Below are 17,151 nucleotides of genomic sequence, written 5' to 3' on the forward strand. Positions count from 1 at the left end.
CTGGACTATATTTATATATACAGAAATATTCTGGAAAGATGAAATATATCTGTTTTGGTTGTGAACCAGATCTCCTTCATTCTGTTTACAAATTAATAGCTTCTGCCTTCCTACCTCTTTGTGTTCTATCCGTGTCCAAGTAACAGTATGGAGTCATGCCTAAGGCAGCCTGGATCTTGGGAAAGCACATGTGTGCACATGCACCCCTACTCCCAACCACACTCACTCACTCATATCTCCACATACACAACCGCACACCCGATTTCCCTGGAGCAGCATTAAGGCCATTTTTTGAATATGTGCTGTTCTTTACATATTATTTAATAGCATGCGGCATGCATGATGTGTTCCTAGAAGTGCTAGAAGGAATAGCATCAAAGGGGTTAATGTAGAACACACATAGCAAATATTGTCAATTATTTTATTCAAATGTTTGGAACTTAAACACAAAATCATCATGAAGTTTTCACAAAATGAGGCATCTGTCGCTTGAAAGGCAAAAAATATTTCAGAAATATGTTTACAGAAATGTAAAAATATTAGGCATCAAGACAGATGTGAACGTATTCAGTAGCTTGTCTTGTCTGTCAGTCTTCCTCCGAGCTGAAGATCTTACTGTACTCGCTCAGCATGAGCTCAGCTATCTGGTTCTGGTAGACCATGTGGATCGCCATGTTTCCTGTTTCATTTTCAGCTCGCAGGAGGGTGGGTCCAAATACAATCCCTAAGCTTTGTGTGGACATGAGGTTCTTGGAGGCTTTGGCCACTATCCTGTGTAGAGAGAGAGAGAAAAAAGTAATTCCACTGGAGTTTGAAGTGAAGTTGTGGTTACTTTGGAATGACTAAAAAAGGTTTTTCATTCAGGAAAAGTAACTGCATTACAACATTATTTAATCTTCTACCCTACATACTTTACTATACGGAAGTAGAACCTATGAGTTTTGGGGAAAGGATACATTGCCTTGTCCAACTGTTTACCCCATAATACCTGAGCATTGTGAGTACTCCACAGATATTTGTGAAATGAATGAGTAAGTATATTAAACAGTAAAAATGACTGTGAAGTTAACATGATGCAGCCTTTAAAATGTTTAGAGACAATTGAGGAAACAGGTGAGAGGCATGCAAAAAAAAAATATTAGAACTCAAAATAACCAGAACAATGTCTGTACAATTAGTAACTGAAGGTAGGCTTTTAAAAATTAAGTTTTTTGTGATTAGTGGTGAGTAAAGTATTCCTGGAAAATGCTAATTGGAATGTATTTTGTAGAGGAGATAGGTTCTGAGACAGTTTGGTATATGGCAAAATTCTAAGTGTCTCCATTCATTTGGACAGCCAATTTAGCTTACTGCCACAATAAAATGCAGAATCCTATAGCATTTGCACAGGAAAAGAGCCCCACTGGAATCAAATATGTATTTGCTTGTGTGAGGATCCTATGGAGAGCTGGAATACCAATGAAACACTAGGATTTGGTTTTATTAATGGTAATGACTTGCCTGTTCCAACACAGGACTCCTAAAAAGAAAATAAAGCCCCATCCTAGAAACTGATAATTAAAAAAGTAATGCTATTCTGACGGCTGAAGCCTACTTGATTTTATATTAAAATTCAGAAGAGTGGGGTTTTAGTGATAAGGAAATAAGGACAGCATGTGGAAAGACAGGGTGCTAAGAAATATCAAACTCTTCATTCTATCAGACATCCCAACCCAAGGGAAATAAGAGTGTAGAAAATAAAGCAAGGCAAAGGAACACTTTTTTACCAGACAGTGGGGTCTCTGGCTTCAGAGCTCAGTGTGGAACATTGTTGAGTTGGTTGGACTTCAGAGGCCTCTCTTTGTTTGGCCTAAGTGGGCCTACATATCTGAATCACAGGAGGCAGAAAGACTGGTATTATAGTAGTCCCCCCTTATCTTCGGGGGGTATGCTCCAGGAACCCCTCCCCCCAGCCAGTGGATGCCTGAAACCTTAGATAGCACCGAACTGGATTGCTATCTATTGGAACATGTTTCTCTTCCATCCACAGATGTAATGCCATTTCCATCTTAACTTAGCACTCATCATGCACTGTGGCCATAACTTTTGCAGTCTGAGGTGCAACAGCAAACCTAGCACACATTTATTTTTCCTTCTTGACAATTTCACAGATGGAAGATTCATTCTTACCATAAATCACAGCAACCTCAGCATACAATTTTTATTCTTTCCTCATTAAGTCGAGACCTTCCACCTTTCCACTGAAAGGAAGCATGTTACGGCTTCTCTTTGGCATATGTGAATTGCCAGCATCACTACTCTTACGCTTTGGGGGCCATTGTGAAGTAAAATAAGGAATCCTCGAACACAAGCACTGTGATGCCACAACATTGATCTAATAACTGGGAGGGCTACTCTATGAATGATGGCACCAGGGCAGACAGCTTGGAGACTCTGGACAAACGGAGGAGTTACGTCCCAGGTGGGAGAACTCATCATGCTACTCAGAATGCTATGCCACTTATTAATTGCATATTTCTGGAATTTTGACTTTGAATAACTGAAACCATGGAAAGTGAAACCACAGATAAGGGGGACTGTTGCATTTTTTTTTCCCTTCACAAACCTGAATCTCTGAAGAACCACTTCTGTGACCAAGAGGCCATGCTGTCCATCTCTTGAAAGAGATTGAGCAGGGCCAATGCCATGTGTGTACTGCCTGGTACCTGCCCACCACCAAGCAAGCTCATGGCACATGCTGTGGCCTGGAAAGCATATTTGACCTGACCAATGTTAATAATAATCAACTATTGTTCTAAGCAATTTTATTGTCTCATTTCATCATCATAACAATCCCATGAAGTAGCTTCTACTGTTAAGCTTGTTCAACAAATGAGAAGACTGAGTGATGTGACAGCCAGTGTCACACAAACTGACGTTCAAGCCAAGGCAGTCTGGGTCCAGTACCTGTGGAAGCGTCACTGTCAGTGTCTGTAATGACTCCTGGCCCTAGTAACTGGGCCAACTTTTCACTCTGCCACCTTCCAATTGAGCACTTATTAGGTAAAAGTTGTTTTAATAACTTTACCCATTGGTAGCAAATGTCTAAATTGATCCATCATAAGAAGGTCCGAATTTTTGTTTTTCACTCTTAGAATTGTAATTGACAGCCTGGTGATAGTACATTTCTCGTGGGTAAAATGACTCAAATTGAGATTGAATATTAAGGATATTCTGCTTCCCATTTTCCCTTTTCTTCTGCTTTAAACAGCATTTGTACCTGTGAGCACTGTTGGCATGGCTACATTTCTGGAAGAGATTCTCATATTTTTAGAGTGTGAGTTATCTGAGACTTCAAATTTAAAGTTTCTTTTGGAATATAAGAAGCTATGCCACTTTGCTATTTCATTTGCCAAAATCCTGTTGAGAGAAGTAAGCATCCTCCTCTCTGTAGAGGGCAAGTGGAATGGACCTTTGCTTCTCTTTAACATGCCCATCTACCTCAGTTTAACATGTCTCCTGAGCATCTCCCAGATATGCATATTATAAAAGCCATTAGTAAGATTCACAATACAGGCAATGCAGGTTTTTCCCTTTTGGTTTTAAATTAATATCTTTTTATGATACTAACTGCTTCATTAATTCCACCACACACATACATTTTAGAGGCAAATATGGAGATAGATAACATAAATAATCAATTGAGCACTTATTAGGTAAAAGTTGTTTTAATAACTTTACCCATTGGTAGCAAATGTCTAAATTGATAAGATTTATCTAGCAGAGAATAGGGCTGAGAGGTCATGGGCCATGGAGAAGGTAGAAGCAAAAGCAAGACTATTGAAGGTACAAAGGTGAATGGGGCATCTTGGCCAACAGGGTAGTAGAAGAACATTAGGACTTGGAGTCCAGGAAATCTGAAAGGGCAAAAGGATAATGTAAACGTTGACAGGATCAAAGATATAGTTACCTATTTAATTATGGCTATAATTTTAGTTGGTGCAGAGACAGTGAGATTAAGGTATCTGTGAGCCAAAACTGAGACCCACAAAGGTGAGGCTAAAAATCAAGGGATATGCAAGAGCTCATTAGTGGAGGGACAGTCTGAGTTTATGGGAGTGGAAGCTGCGAAGGGGTCTATAGCTTTGGAGGAGCTTGGGTGGGTGGAGGGGTAACTCGGCTCTCAAGAGGGACTCAGGCCTTGAAGGGAGAGTAAGAAAACTGAAATGGGGCTAGACTATTTACTATTTCTGTAGCATTCTTTATATTTTTCCTGCTCAGCAAAAGACCTGGTCTTAGAAACCAGAGCAGGGCCAAATGTAGGGGAGGGAACCAAGGAAGTTTGAAAGGGGAAAGAGATTATGTAAAAGTAGAGGATTGAAGATGCAGTTATAGAAGAAAGAGTTGGAGGCTAGAGTTGCGTGTCCGAGTGCCTCCTTGGGGAAAGGCATGTGCCTGCATGGCTGAGTGTCCCTTGGGAGAAGGCTTCTCTAAGCCACTGGGCCATCGTGGGGGACTCCTGTAATGAATTTCTGCGAATGCATATTACCTAAATTTCCTGTGGAAAAATGTTCATTTTGTGCTTTTATGCATGTGTAAATATAAAATATTCATTCTACCTCAAACCTGTATCCTTTATGTGCATTTCCCTGCATGTTTTCCATTTGCTTTTAATAAAACTTGAACTTACGCATGTTTTAAATAATCTCGTTTAAGTAAATTTAAAAGATAACGCATAGTTTTATATTCCTGTTATGTTTGAATTATTGCAGGTTAAATTTTTCAGCAGTTTGAGATTTTTTCCTGAGTTAGGAAGATCAAGTTACTTGTAGTAACTTTTAAAAAAAGAGTCATTAAGAAAGAAGGTTAGATATAGTATTATATAGAACATAGGCTATCTTGCTTATTCACTATTTCAAATATGTGTGTATGTGTAAATATATGTAATCTATATAAATATATACATACAATTTATATGTATATAAATATATACATACACATGTATATTATATATGTACATACACACACATATATATATGCAATTTATTTGCTAAATATCAACCAAACAGTAGTTCATGTGTTAAGAAATCACTGTCTTTAGGTTAGAAAAGATGAAGGTAAAGATCGATTTGGGGTAAAAGTCACCAAATACTGAACTATATAATTCATGTTAACTGACTAATACATTTTCATATTAAAGTTTATGTGGGGATAGACATTTTCAGCAAAGAAGGCCCCTGAACTGGGGATGTCTGGGAAAATGTATTAATGCTGTTATAAATGTCATGATTCAAATGGAAGCTTACGTTTTCCCTACCATGCTGGACTCCTAAATAGTTAAGTGATTGATTTACGATCACAGAGAGAATCAACCACAATTTCAAATATATAGTTAGAATACTATCCTGCAAATTTATATTATTATATCTCTTTTTATATCTAATTATTACATCTCTCTTTTTTTTTTAACCTCATATCAGGAGAAACCATAATTTTCACTCTTACTGTGGGGGAAGGGCTAGGGATTATTTCTGAAGGTTTCAACTAGTAAAACATATGTAGAAAAGAAGCATAGGCTGCTGGAAAAAATAAAAAACCTTACATGAAATAATATAATTCAATTTAGTATCTTAGATGGAAAACTCTCAAAAACAGGCATACTTCAAGTAGCTTGAGCTTTAGTTGAGTTGTATTGTTGGTGGGGTGGATCTGATCCAGAAACTATATACATCTTTACCATGGCTTTGGCAATACCTTTCAATAAAGTTGGTTCTGTAAAACACCATTCCTCTGATATGCTTCATGAAAATGGCATTCCAACCTAAAAGTTTTGGAGAAAATTGAGTGCCACTTTTTCTTTTTGGATATTCACAATGCCCAAAAGTATAAAGTCTCTGAAAAGTCCTGCAGAAAAAAAAATCCTTGCCCATCTTTGTGTCCTCCCTGAATTACTTGAATCTTGTACATAGATTCTCTTTTTTGAGTAACACTGAAGAGTGTATATGAAGAAATGCTGCTCTCGTGTGTTTTGCTAAGGATCTACCATATACAAGTCTGAAAATGTTAGGAATTTTATCCTCCTGTGCCACCCTGGCTTCACAGTTCTGTACCAGCTAACTCAGAAAGAAGTCAGATTCTGGTCATTCTGGCTAGTTGCACCCCTCTGGTAGGACTTAGGTTTCATTAGGTCCTTAAACTCCATGACTGTGTTGTAAATTTTGAGCTACCATTTAACCTGTTTTTAGCAAAGAAATGAAAGAAACTCCCCTTTTATGATAAAACAAAGGCCAAAAGGCAAAAGAACTAATCTGTGAGAAAGGTAAAGGAAAGACATGGTTGGGACATTAACATGATAGTGGGCAGGAAGGCCCAAAAATATTTAGACCTTATGTCAGTATTTGGGAATTCCTCTTGATGTATATTGACTCATCATTTACTCCCAAGAAATCGTAGCAAAGATACCTGATTCTAAGCAACATGAGGAGCTCAAAGTTTAGTGCCTAACTTAAGAATGCTTAACTAACAGAAAAAAAAGGCCCCAAACTGCAATTCTTGAGAAAGGCTATTTATTTATACTGCTTAGTTTTAAATAGCCCGACAAAAATATGATTTTATGAATTTGTTCATGAAATAGCACTTCGTATGTATTCCTAGTAAAAGCATTTCTTATACCACTAAGTAAAATTCAAGTTTATAAAATCTTAAAATGAGTAAGAATTCATTTTTCTAGCAAGAGCTGAAAAGTGATACACAGTTTACAGCATAAAAGAAAGGAAATGTGAGTGCTACCTTTTGTCAGGCCCAAGTGGGAAGAACAGTGATCCATCAATTTAAGTTTATTTTAGAAACAATTTATAATCCAGTGCTACAGATGTTGGACCCCCGGAAAAGAAATCCTCTCAAAAAAGCCTTATGCTGGGTAAGTTTTTCCCAAAATGAGCTGAATTGCTAATTCAAAGAAATTTCTTAGTCACGTGAAATCACAGCCAAATGACTCGAACTGAAAGAAAACTTTAATATACAACTAAAAATTAATGCTGAATTAAGAAGACCAAAGCCTTTAATAATAGTTCAGCTCCAAACTGATTTAAGGATGTGAACTTTCTTTTAAGTTTGTGCTTTGCAGTTACTATAGTGACTTGCAAAGTGTGTTGAAAGCCACATGATTGCCTGGAGGACAACTCTCAAGTTATGAAGGTGTATTAGAAATGTTCCCCTCTCTATCTCTGGAATGCCATGATTTTCCAACACACATAACTTTAGAATAGTTTTACAAAATAAGGAGAGTGTGGTGGTAAATGTATTCCTGCCATCAGGTCACACCTGGCTTGCAAAATATAGCTCAGCCACTGCATGTGAAATGTTAATTGTGACTTTGACCACTTAAGAGAGGCTGTTAAAAATAGAATAAATTTTCAATATGCTCAACTTATGTTTCCTATGTGCTATAACTATTTTGGGGGGGATCCATGCTAACCATATGCTTGCCTACCCTCAATTTGCACAAACTATACTGCTATCTACACTGGCCTTTTTATAAGATTGAGGACTTAGCAGAAATTCTACCTTCTTCTTTAAAGTTATAGTTGTATGCCAGAAACATTCTCAAGTATTGGAAAAGCAGGAGAGCATTCACAAGTATTGTTGCATTTAACATTTGTGTGTTTTAAGGTGGTCATTCAAAGATAAATTCAGCCATTTTTTATATGCCAGTTTACATATCTGTTGGCTTAAATGAAAAGTCTTCAATTTTATATCTAAACATGTCACTCTTATTTTCCAAAATAACTATCATCCTCAATAGGAATTATTGCTATATTCTGACATTTTTGCTTTTAAATAAAAGCAAAAAATTAGCTTTGAAGTTATGTATATATAATTCGCAAGTATATTATAGCAAAGGAGCGTTATATGGCAGTTGAGTATTGATAGCTAACATGGCCAGATTCTTTGCATTTATTGAACCTCTTTGCATGAATTTCAATGCAGAAGATTGAAACATTTTCAATTATTCACTTGTTTCATATTTTATTGATTGGGCGTTACAGTGCTATTCTAAAATATCTCTAAAGCAATATTTAGAATATTTAATAAGATGTGAGAACTAAAAAGTGAAAAAATGAATGGTCCACAGGCTTCAATTAATAATTGATTTCTAATTGGAATATGTGTTCTGTAAGGTGTGATAACAAACACAGATAAAAATATCAGAACCAAAACCCTGACATAGTAGATAATACCAAAAAGAAACACTCACAGTAGTTACTGTTTGTTACTATTAATACCTTCTATGTGCTAATCACTGTGCTTCAAATATATCACAAATTTTAAAGGCAGATTTTAAAATCAGCTTTAATTTCTTTTTTTTTGATGATAATGCATTCTATTAGAGAAAATTTGAAAACTTTAGAAGAGTATAATAAACACTGGTAACTCGATGTAACCATTTATTAGTTCATTAAAAATCTATTGTGTACTTACTATGTGTTTGACACTATTCTGGATATTAGGGATAGTGCAATGAGTAAAATAGACAAAATCCCTGCTTAGATGAAGCTTACAAACTAGTGGGGAAAACAGACAACAAACCATACACAAACCAATATAAAATGTGACTTCAGGCCCTGAAGTACTTCAAGAAAAGCTAAGAAAAAGAGAAGTAATGGTTCTTCCACCGACCCTAGGGAGCTTTAAAAAAAACACTGATGGCCTGGAATCCATTCCCAGAGATTCTCTTTTATTTAATATTGGGCAAGGCCAGGCTACCTTCATTTTTGAATGACCCCCAGGTAGTACTAATGAGCAGAGAGTGGTGAGGAGTGCTACATGTATTTGACGGAGTGCTCAGGGAAGCCCTCTCTAAGGAAGGGAGATTCGAGCAGAGCCCTGTCGAGGTGCACATATCAGGGGGAACGAGTGTTCCGGGCAGGGAATGGTAGGTACACCTGGTGGTGAGGAATGCAGAGCATTAGAGCAGAGAACGCTCTCTGGCTGGAGGCCAGGGAGCAAAGGAAAGAGGTAGGAAATGCTGTGGAGGGACTTATTTCTAAAGGTGATGGAAATCATTTCTTGAGTTCGAGGAGAATGACACTGGTAGCATTTGGAGATGATAGAAATGTTTATATAATGTATCTACATACAACTTTGAGAAAATGCACTTTATATAATTCTGTATCTGGCATTTTTCACTTCTAACAGGAATAATTCTTATGACTTATATATGTAATGTAGATCACTTTATCATTACCGTATATGGAAGAGAATGAATTGTGCCCTATGCTTTCATAGTATAAGTGAGATAAATAAATAAAAACTTTCGATGTACTCTTCCTCTACATTTTGGAGTATTGATTTAGGCAGTAGTTCCCATTCAGGAGCAATATTGTACCTTGCCCCAAGCCCCACCCCTCCACCTATAAGGGATTTGGCAGTATCTGGAGACAGTTTTGATTGTCATGAGAAGGTGGGGTGGGAAATTACTACTGGTGTCTAATGGGTAGAGGCAAAGGATGCTGCTAAACATGTTGCAATGCACAGGCAGCTCTGATGACAAAGAATTATCTGCTCCAAATGACAATAATGATGCAGTTGAAGACCCCTGCCTTAGTGTAAAATAATAGAAATGTAACAATGCGATCAGTGGTTCTCAAACTTCACCCTTCAGGAAGATAATTTGGAAGGTATTAAAAGGTAGGTTGCTGGGCTCCACCTCCAGATTTCTGATTCAGCAAGTCCGGGGAGAGGCTTGATAAATGGCATTCCTGTCAAGTTCCCCAGCGGTAGCAGTACTGCTGGTCTGGCTGGGAACCACATCTTCAGAACCAGCACCACGTTATCAAGTTATGGCTCTTTTTTCCTTAAAACATAACATGGGGTGCGGGAGGAGGGGAGCCTATTAGTCCCGTTAGCAGTATTATAATTTGGTATTATTCTTTTTAAAAAATAGTCTGTCATTCTTTGAACTTAGGATTCTTTGAATTTAGGAAACGGGGAAGAAGTTAATAAAGCAAACAAGCAGCCATGTGTGTTTTCTCTCCCGTGAACACCTCCTGCCCGCTTTCCTGTTTAGAGTGTATGCTTTCATGTTTGCTTGTTTAATCCATTTTATTCTGTACAGCAAAACCAATACATGGTCTTTTGGGGAAAAGTACTAATCAGAAGTATTGAAAAGTAAAAAGTAAAAACCTCCCCTGTTTCCTAGTCAAATTCCTTCATAACTATAATTAACAGATGGGTGTTCCTTCTGGATGTTTTTCTACTCATCTATCCATCTACCTATCTTTATATATTTATATATATATATACACACGCACACACACACACACAATTATATATATATATATTTTTTTTCCTTTTTAAAAAAGATGAAATAAAAAATACATAATGTGCTAAAATTTGCTTTTCCCCCCTTAACTATATATCACGGGCATGTTTCCAAGTCAGTACATATAAAAATACCTCATTCTTTTTTAAAAAGTTGTTACATTTCATAGTATGGAAATACCTTAATTTATTTAACCATTTCTCTGCTGCTAGGTTTTTAGGTTGCTTCTTCTAATTCTTTGCTATTACAGACAATGCTACAATAAAATCCTTGCATATGTAGATTTCTAAGTTTCTTTATGTCTTAAGAGTAACTTTTCATTACTTTTGTGGCACATACAATCTCCCAATTCTTGTGTTTCTTAATTTTATTTAGTTAAGTTCTTATGTAGTCATATATAGTACTATTTCTTTTAGATTTTTATCTTTGTTTTTATTATAAAATTCATCCATTTAAAGAGATCAGATAACTATTATCAAGGTCTTGTTTTTAAAAATTATTTTAAATAGTTTTGAAAAGCATATCATCTAATTCATTGTATTTTTGTTGTGTGAAATTTGATGGTAATCTAAATTTACTTTTTTTTCCTGGAAGCCAGTTAATTTTCCCTATGACATTTGTTGAATAAACCACCACTCCCCATTGATTTGTGATACTGCTTTTTTTTGTGCAGATTGCCTGCACTCGGCCACACACCCGGGTATACAGTACTGTGCTGATTATCTCTATGTATGTACGTATGTATATATATATATTTTTTTTCTTTTCTTTTTTTTTTTTTTGAGACAGAGTCTCACTCTGTCACCCAGGCTGGAATGCAGTGACATTATTTCGGCTCACTGAAGCCTCCACCTCCCAAGGTGAAGCAATTCTCATGCCTTAGCTCCCAAATAGCCACGCTTTACCATGCCTGGCTAATTTTTTGTATTTTTAGTAGAGACAGGGTTTTGCTATATTGGCCAGGCTGGTCTTGAACTCCTGACCTAAAGTGATTCATCTGTCTCAGCCTCCCACAGTGCTGGGATTACAGGTATGAGCTGCTGTGCCTGGCCTCTGTGTATTTTGATCCAGTACTCTGCTATTTAAATCACTGTAACTTTACGGTATATTGGGATATTTCTTCTCCCGTTTTTTTTCTTTTGTTTGGAAGTAAGAGAAAATTTTCAGGTGAACTTTTTCAGATAAACAAAATGACCCTGAGAAAGACTGAAAATTTGATCCAAGCCACACAGGAAGTAAGTGGCAGAGCCTAGATTAAGATGCAGATCTTTATTACTCTGTGATATAAATGTACTTTCTGCAAATAGCTAAGATGCAAGAATTTTGAGTTTGACATCAAGGGACTTCTTAATGGAGAGACCTGAGGAAGACTTGGGGAAAAAAGTGAGGCAGAGTCAACAAGAAGTCTTGGGTGACATATTTTGATTTTTTAATCACCTAATTCACATCCAAGGATATATCTGCACAGATAAGAAGCATGTTCAGATGGAAGAAAAACCAAATTAACATGTATTTTTTTTTCCAGATTCACACAGATTTAAAAACTTCTGAAAGCATTCATATCTCATTGTAAATAGAAATGCCCTATTAGCAAAATGATTATTTCAGTTATTGCTTTTTTTGGGTATTTTTCCTCATGCTTTTAAAATGGTTTCAGCCATTTGCATTTAACTGTCTCTGCAGTAAAAGAATTCTTAATTTTTATTCCCTGAGCTCTGCTGATACACCAATAACCACTGATAATATCAACATCCTGGGAAGGCATTGCTCTGCGTTTAGGGGAGAAAGGCTAGAAAATATATTATGTTGGGAGTACTTTTAGAAATAAAAAAAATGTAAGACTGTCATTATTTTCTACCTGAATTTGTCCAATATAGCTGTTTAAAAACTATGTGAGGCCAGGCACGGTGGCTCACGCCTGTAATTCCAGCACTTTGGAAGGCCGAGGTGGGCGGATCAGGAGGTCAGGAAACCGAGACTATCCTGACTAACACAGTGAAACCTCGCCTCTACTAAAAATACAAAAAATTAGCCGGGTGTGGTGGCGGGCGCCTGTAGTCCCAGCTACTGGGGAGGCTGAGGCAGGAGAATGGCGTGAACCCAGGAGGCGGAGCATGCCATGAGCCCAGATCGGGCCACTGCACTCCAGCCTGGGCGACAGGGCAAGACTCCGTCTTGGGGGAGGGAAAAAAAAACTTGGTATGTGCTAGTAATATTTTAGACAGAATATTGAGTGTTGTGCATGGATCAGCATTAATTAAGCCAAGCAGAATAATGCACCTAATTATAAGTTATTCGTGGAATATATAGTACTTAAATATTTGCCTTGTGATGTTAGATAAATGTAAAAGGAATATTTTTAGTATGCAGAGTATTCCTCAACTTTTGTTTTTCCTTTTTATGTAGGTGAAGAGAAGAGCCACTTTACTTTTCATTAAAGTCACTTACATAAAATCTTTAGCAGTTTTCTTGAGAATTGTCTCCTTGTTTAAAAGGTTGCAAAAGAGTCGAAGGAGAATCAATTGCAATTTGGGTATCATCATCCAATTTGTGCTTAGTTTTACTTTCTGAGGAAAAATAAGTTTTAGACTTTTTTTTTTTTTTTTTTTTTGAGACGGAGTCTCACTCTGTTACCCAGGCTGAAGTGCAGTGGCATGATCTCGACTCACTGCAACCTCTGCCTCTCTGGTTCAAGTAATTCTCCTGCCTCAGCTCTCGAGTAGCTGGGATTACAGGCACCCACTACCACATCCTGCTAATTTTTGTAATTTTAGACAGGGTTTCACCATGTTGACCAGGCCGATCTCAAACTCCCTACCTACGGGATCCGCCCGGTCCCCCAAAGTGCTGGGATTACACGTGTGAATCACCGCACCTGGCCAGTTTTAGACACTTTCTGCAGTGACTTTAAGAGGGAAGCTGTAAAACTAGTGAGCACCAAGGTGAATGTGCCCAGAGTGTGCCTTCTAAATGGAAGAGCACAGGAACTGAAAGTGTTTGGTTCGCCGTGGGGGGAAGAATATTTAGGGAAGCCGTGATGACTCAATGCAAAGAGCCATGACATGAACAAGTCAACTTTCCTCTTGTAATCCAGCTACTGGAATTGGCCCAGAGATGGATTTTACCTTTGTATGAAGAATATAGTGTTGTGAAAATAGAAAAGACTGCTTCAAAACAGTAATGCATTTACATATACTATGGAAAATTTAGAAAATGCAGATAAAGATAAAATAATCACTCATAATTCTACTACTTAGACATTACCACTATTAATCTTTGGTATAGATTTTCCCCCCATATATACTGGCAAAGCATTGGGAGCCCCTGTAAAAGATATTAAATATTTTATCCCAAAAAAAGGCTATGAGTTCCCCATCAAGAGAAGTATTCAGGCAGGATGTTTGAGATTCCTGTATTGGATGGAAGGTTGAACAATCTTTGAAGTGTGGTTTGGGCTGCCGGATTAATGATGAAAGAATGAGCATTCTGGGAAAGTCAAAGTATCATTTGGGGATAAGATGAGGTAGTAGATAATGGCTGAGACTTCTTCTTTACCCTTCCTTGTACCTTGGGCCTTTCCCCAAGGTTAAGTCAGCAGCACTGTGGCCTCAGTTCATGGGTGATACAGCAGAAAAGCAGAAGTGCTTTTAATTTTTGCAAGGCAAGGCATTTGAGTTGCAAAGGATTGTGCTTTTGAGTTTCAAAAGCCTAAGTGCCAAAGGCCTCAGAGCTGCAGCCAAAATATGGACGGACTGATCAGTAGATTGGAAGGCAGATAAAGAGCCAGGCTACTTTGCTGCCAGACTAGAGAAAGATTTTCTGGACTTGGGGAGGGAAGGTTAAGGAAAGGTGAGATGAGTATGTGGCCCAGGCCCTAGTCCTTCCTACTCCCATTCCCTGGGAGTGCAGGCTGTTAGAAGGTTTGAGGATCCTTGAGAATCAGATCTGTATTCTTCTCTTTGGGGAAGAGCTAGTAGTATGGCAGGATTCCAGAACTGCCTACGCCTAGTATATTAGGAGCAGTTAAGTAGAAATTGCTGCCTTGTATATCTAGGCAGGGTGGCCAAAGATAGCTTCACAGAGTACTCCGTGAAGAGTGACTGAGATCCAGACCTGGGATTGGAAGTTGGGGATGATGACTGCAAATGAAAAGGGAATGAAGACCAGACTGCAGAGGTGGGAAAAGTTAGACACTTTCTCTGCTGCTGATCTACTTTATGATCTTTCTCCAGCAGAATATAAATGCCTTAGGCACAAGGACTTTATCTGTTTTTGCTTAGTGCTGTATCCATAGACTAAGATTAGTGTTTGGCTCATGGTATTAAGTGCTCAATAAGTATTTGTTGAAACGCTGTATTAATGGATATTCTTTCTGCCCCTCCACCAAATGCTTCGGCTCTACGTAGCCCTCCAGAACTAATGATATCACCAGAAAAAATCTGGAAGACAGTCTTAACTAACCAAATTCAAGTCATTTAGAAGAATAGGGCCTTGAAAGATAAATTAATTTTAATGTTGGCATATAATTACATTTCTTGCACACCTAAATTTCATATGTACTATGAGAGGACAAGAAGACGAAGGCAAAAATAAAAAGCGCAACTATTTGAGAACTTAAGGGCCTGTAATTGTTCAGCGTGTCTTTCCTTCCCATATACTATCTGACAATGAGTTTCCAACATGTAACTAATTTGAACAAAACTGGCGTGAGAGGAATTTAGAATAGAGAGTAATTTTTATCTGTTTTATACTATGGTTGGATTGAAGCTAAAGATAATGATGCCATTTTTTTTGGCCATCTAAAATTTGACCATATAATTTTATTTTCGGTAAAATGCTTGATGCATCTGCAGAAATATAAACCCTTTCAAAATGTGTATAATACTTTGCTCAAAGATAGAAAATAATTTATTTTGCATTTACACATATAAATTTATCATCTGTACTATGGTGAAGGAATGAATTGTGCCAGTTTCTGCATATGTCCCTGTAAATATGGATGCTGGGCTAACTCATGATTCTATCGTCCAGCACGTAGGACTGTGATCACCTGTTCTAAGATTTTCTACATGAAATGCCTCATCTTTTAGGGACCACTATCAAGCATTATATTAGGCTTTATAACAGAGGACTCTTCGTCTGTTAAGGGACCATTCATACATTTGCCAATTTGATAATTATGGTGGCTGCTTTGGTTGCAGAGATGGGCCACTCAGATCTCCTTTCAAGGAAGGACTCCCTGCATAGTTGCAGGAGTAGCTGATGGCTTCCAGCTATCTTCTTCTTCAGGGTTTGCCTCAATTACAATAAGCCTCCTTGCTCAAGAACACTGACTGATCCATCAACATATATTTTATGTATGTATGTATGTATGTATGTATTTTAGAGACAAGGGCTTGCTCTGTCACCCAGGCTAGAGTGCAGTGGCACAATCATAGCTCACTGTAACCTCAAACTTCTGGGGTCAAGCGATCTTCCCGCCTCGACCTGCTGAATAGCTAGGACTACAGGTGTGTACCACCATGCCCAGCTAATTAAAAAAAAAATTTTTTTTTTTTTTGTAGAGATGGGGGTCTCACTATGTTTCCCAGGCTGGTCTCGAACTCCTGGCCTCAGGTGATCTTCCCACCTCAGCCTTCTGAAGTGCTGGGATTACAGGTGTGAGCCACTGCTCTGGCCCCCACTCAGTCAGTCAGTATAAAGGCTGCACCATTTCTGCCCACTGTGAGTCAACTTTGACAGGCTCTATGTGTCCCACAACTTCCTGGGGGTCTGACTGAAGCTTTCTTGGGACTGCACTTCAGTTCAGCTTATTCCTCTGCCCAATCCTGTTGCCACCTCCTTCCTTCCACAGTGGTTAACCTTTAACAATGCCCTGATTGCCAAACTCTGTTTCAGGGTCTCCTTCTGGAGAACTGAACCCATGATTATTGGTTCTGTGAGTGGTCCCAGTAAGCCAGCAATAAGATGGAGATTTGGAGCTCGGTCACTTGCAGCCTGACTGGCAATGAGGAGTCCATTGATGGTGGCAGGTAGAATGCAGACGGGTCCTGGCACAAGGTAGCAGTCCAGTTGTGAAAGCTCGCCCTGGTGGTGAATTAGGGCATTAGATCTGTGGAGGAGACTAGCTGGTATAATGTATGAGGCATTTAGAAATGATAGTGGGAGGTCGTGGGTAGTAACTCAGTAACTCGAAGGTTAATGAAATTGAAGGGCTGTTGCTAAGCATCGTTGATCTTCTACAGAAAACTCATATGTGATTATAGGGGCCTTCTACTCTGTAAATGAGGGTTGACTGTAGGAGAGTCCATTACAGAACTAGGCTCACTGATTGCAATGGGGACGCTGAGACACTGGTAATAGAGGCCAGGTAGTGGGGCTTAATTACTAGAAGCCAGGTAGAAGCAATTTTAATATATAAGTAGCAGGGCTGAGGGGCAGCCAAGGGGGCCCGACTCACAGAATTATGAGATGGTCACTAGAACATAGCACCCTTTGGAACAAAATAAATGGGCAGTCAGGAAGGATGCTATTCTGTGTATATCATTGTATTTGAACAATATATCGAATTACTGTCTTCTAAGCTACTGTTGCTTTCTGGGCACATGGAACTTCTTGGATCCAGGCACCAGCTGTCAAGGCAAAGAGTCACTATCTAGGCAGGTGTAATTTAGTGTGATCAAAGGGAGGAGGCAAGGTTGCTGTTACACCAGGGGGACAGGGTGGTACCCAGATGATCTGCATAGGGCTTCCAAGTTCTCTGTTGCCCAGTTGTGATGGGTCATGAACAGGGCAGAAATTCTTGTCTGAGAAGACATGGTACACAGTTTAGGTCTCTCACGGATAAG

General features: G+C 38.4%; 1 protein-coding gene across 1 annotated transcript in view; it reads right to left on the minus strand.

Annotated features, from left to right (window-relative positions):
- Positions 1 to 407: 407 nt before the first annotated feature.
- The window catches only part of ARHGAP15 (Rho GTPase activating protein 15), a 653,192-nt gene continuing 636,448 nt past the window's right edge, over positions 408 to 17,151 (minus strand). Inside the window, exon 14 of the mRNA XM_033231613.1 lies at positions 408 to 771. Within this exon, the coding sequence (XP_033087504.1) occupies positions 588 to 771 (184 nt within the window). The 3' untranslated portion in view covers positions 408 to 587. The remainder of the gene's footprint in view (positions 772 to 17,151) is intronic.

This window comes from Trachypithecus francoisi, unplaced genomic scaffold (assembly GCF_009764315.1).
Source record: "Trachypithecus francoisi isolate TF-2019V2 unplaced genomic scaffold, Tfra_2.0 Lachesis_group13, whole genome shotgun sequence".
Classification (NCBI taxonomy): Eukaryota; Metazoa; Chordata; class Mammalia; order Primates; family Cercopithecidae; genus Trachypithecus; species Trachypithecus francoisi.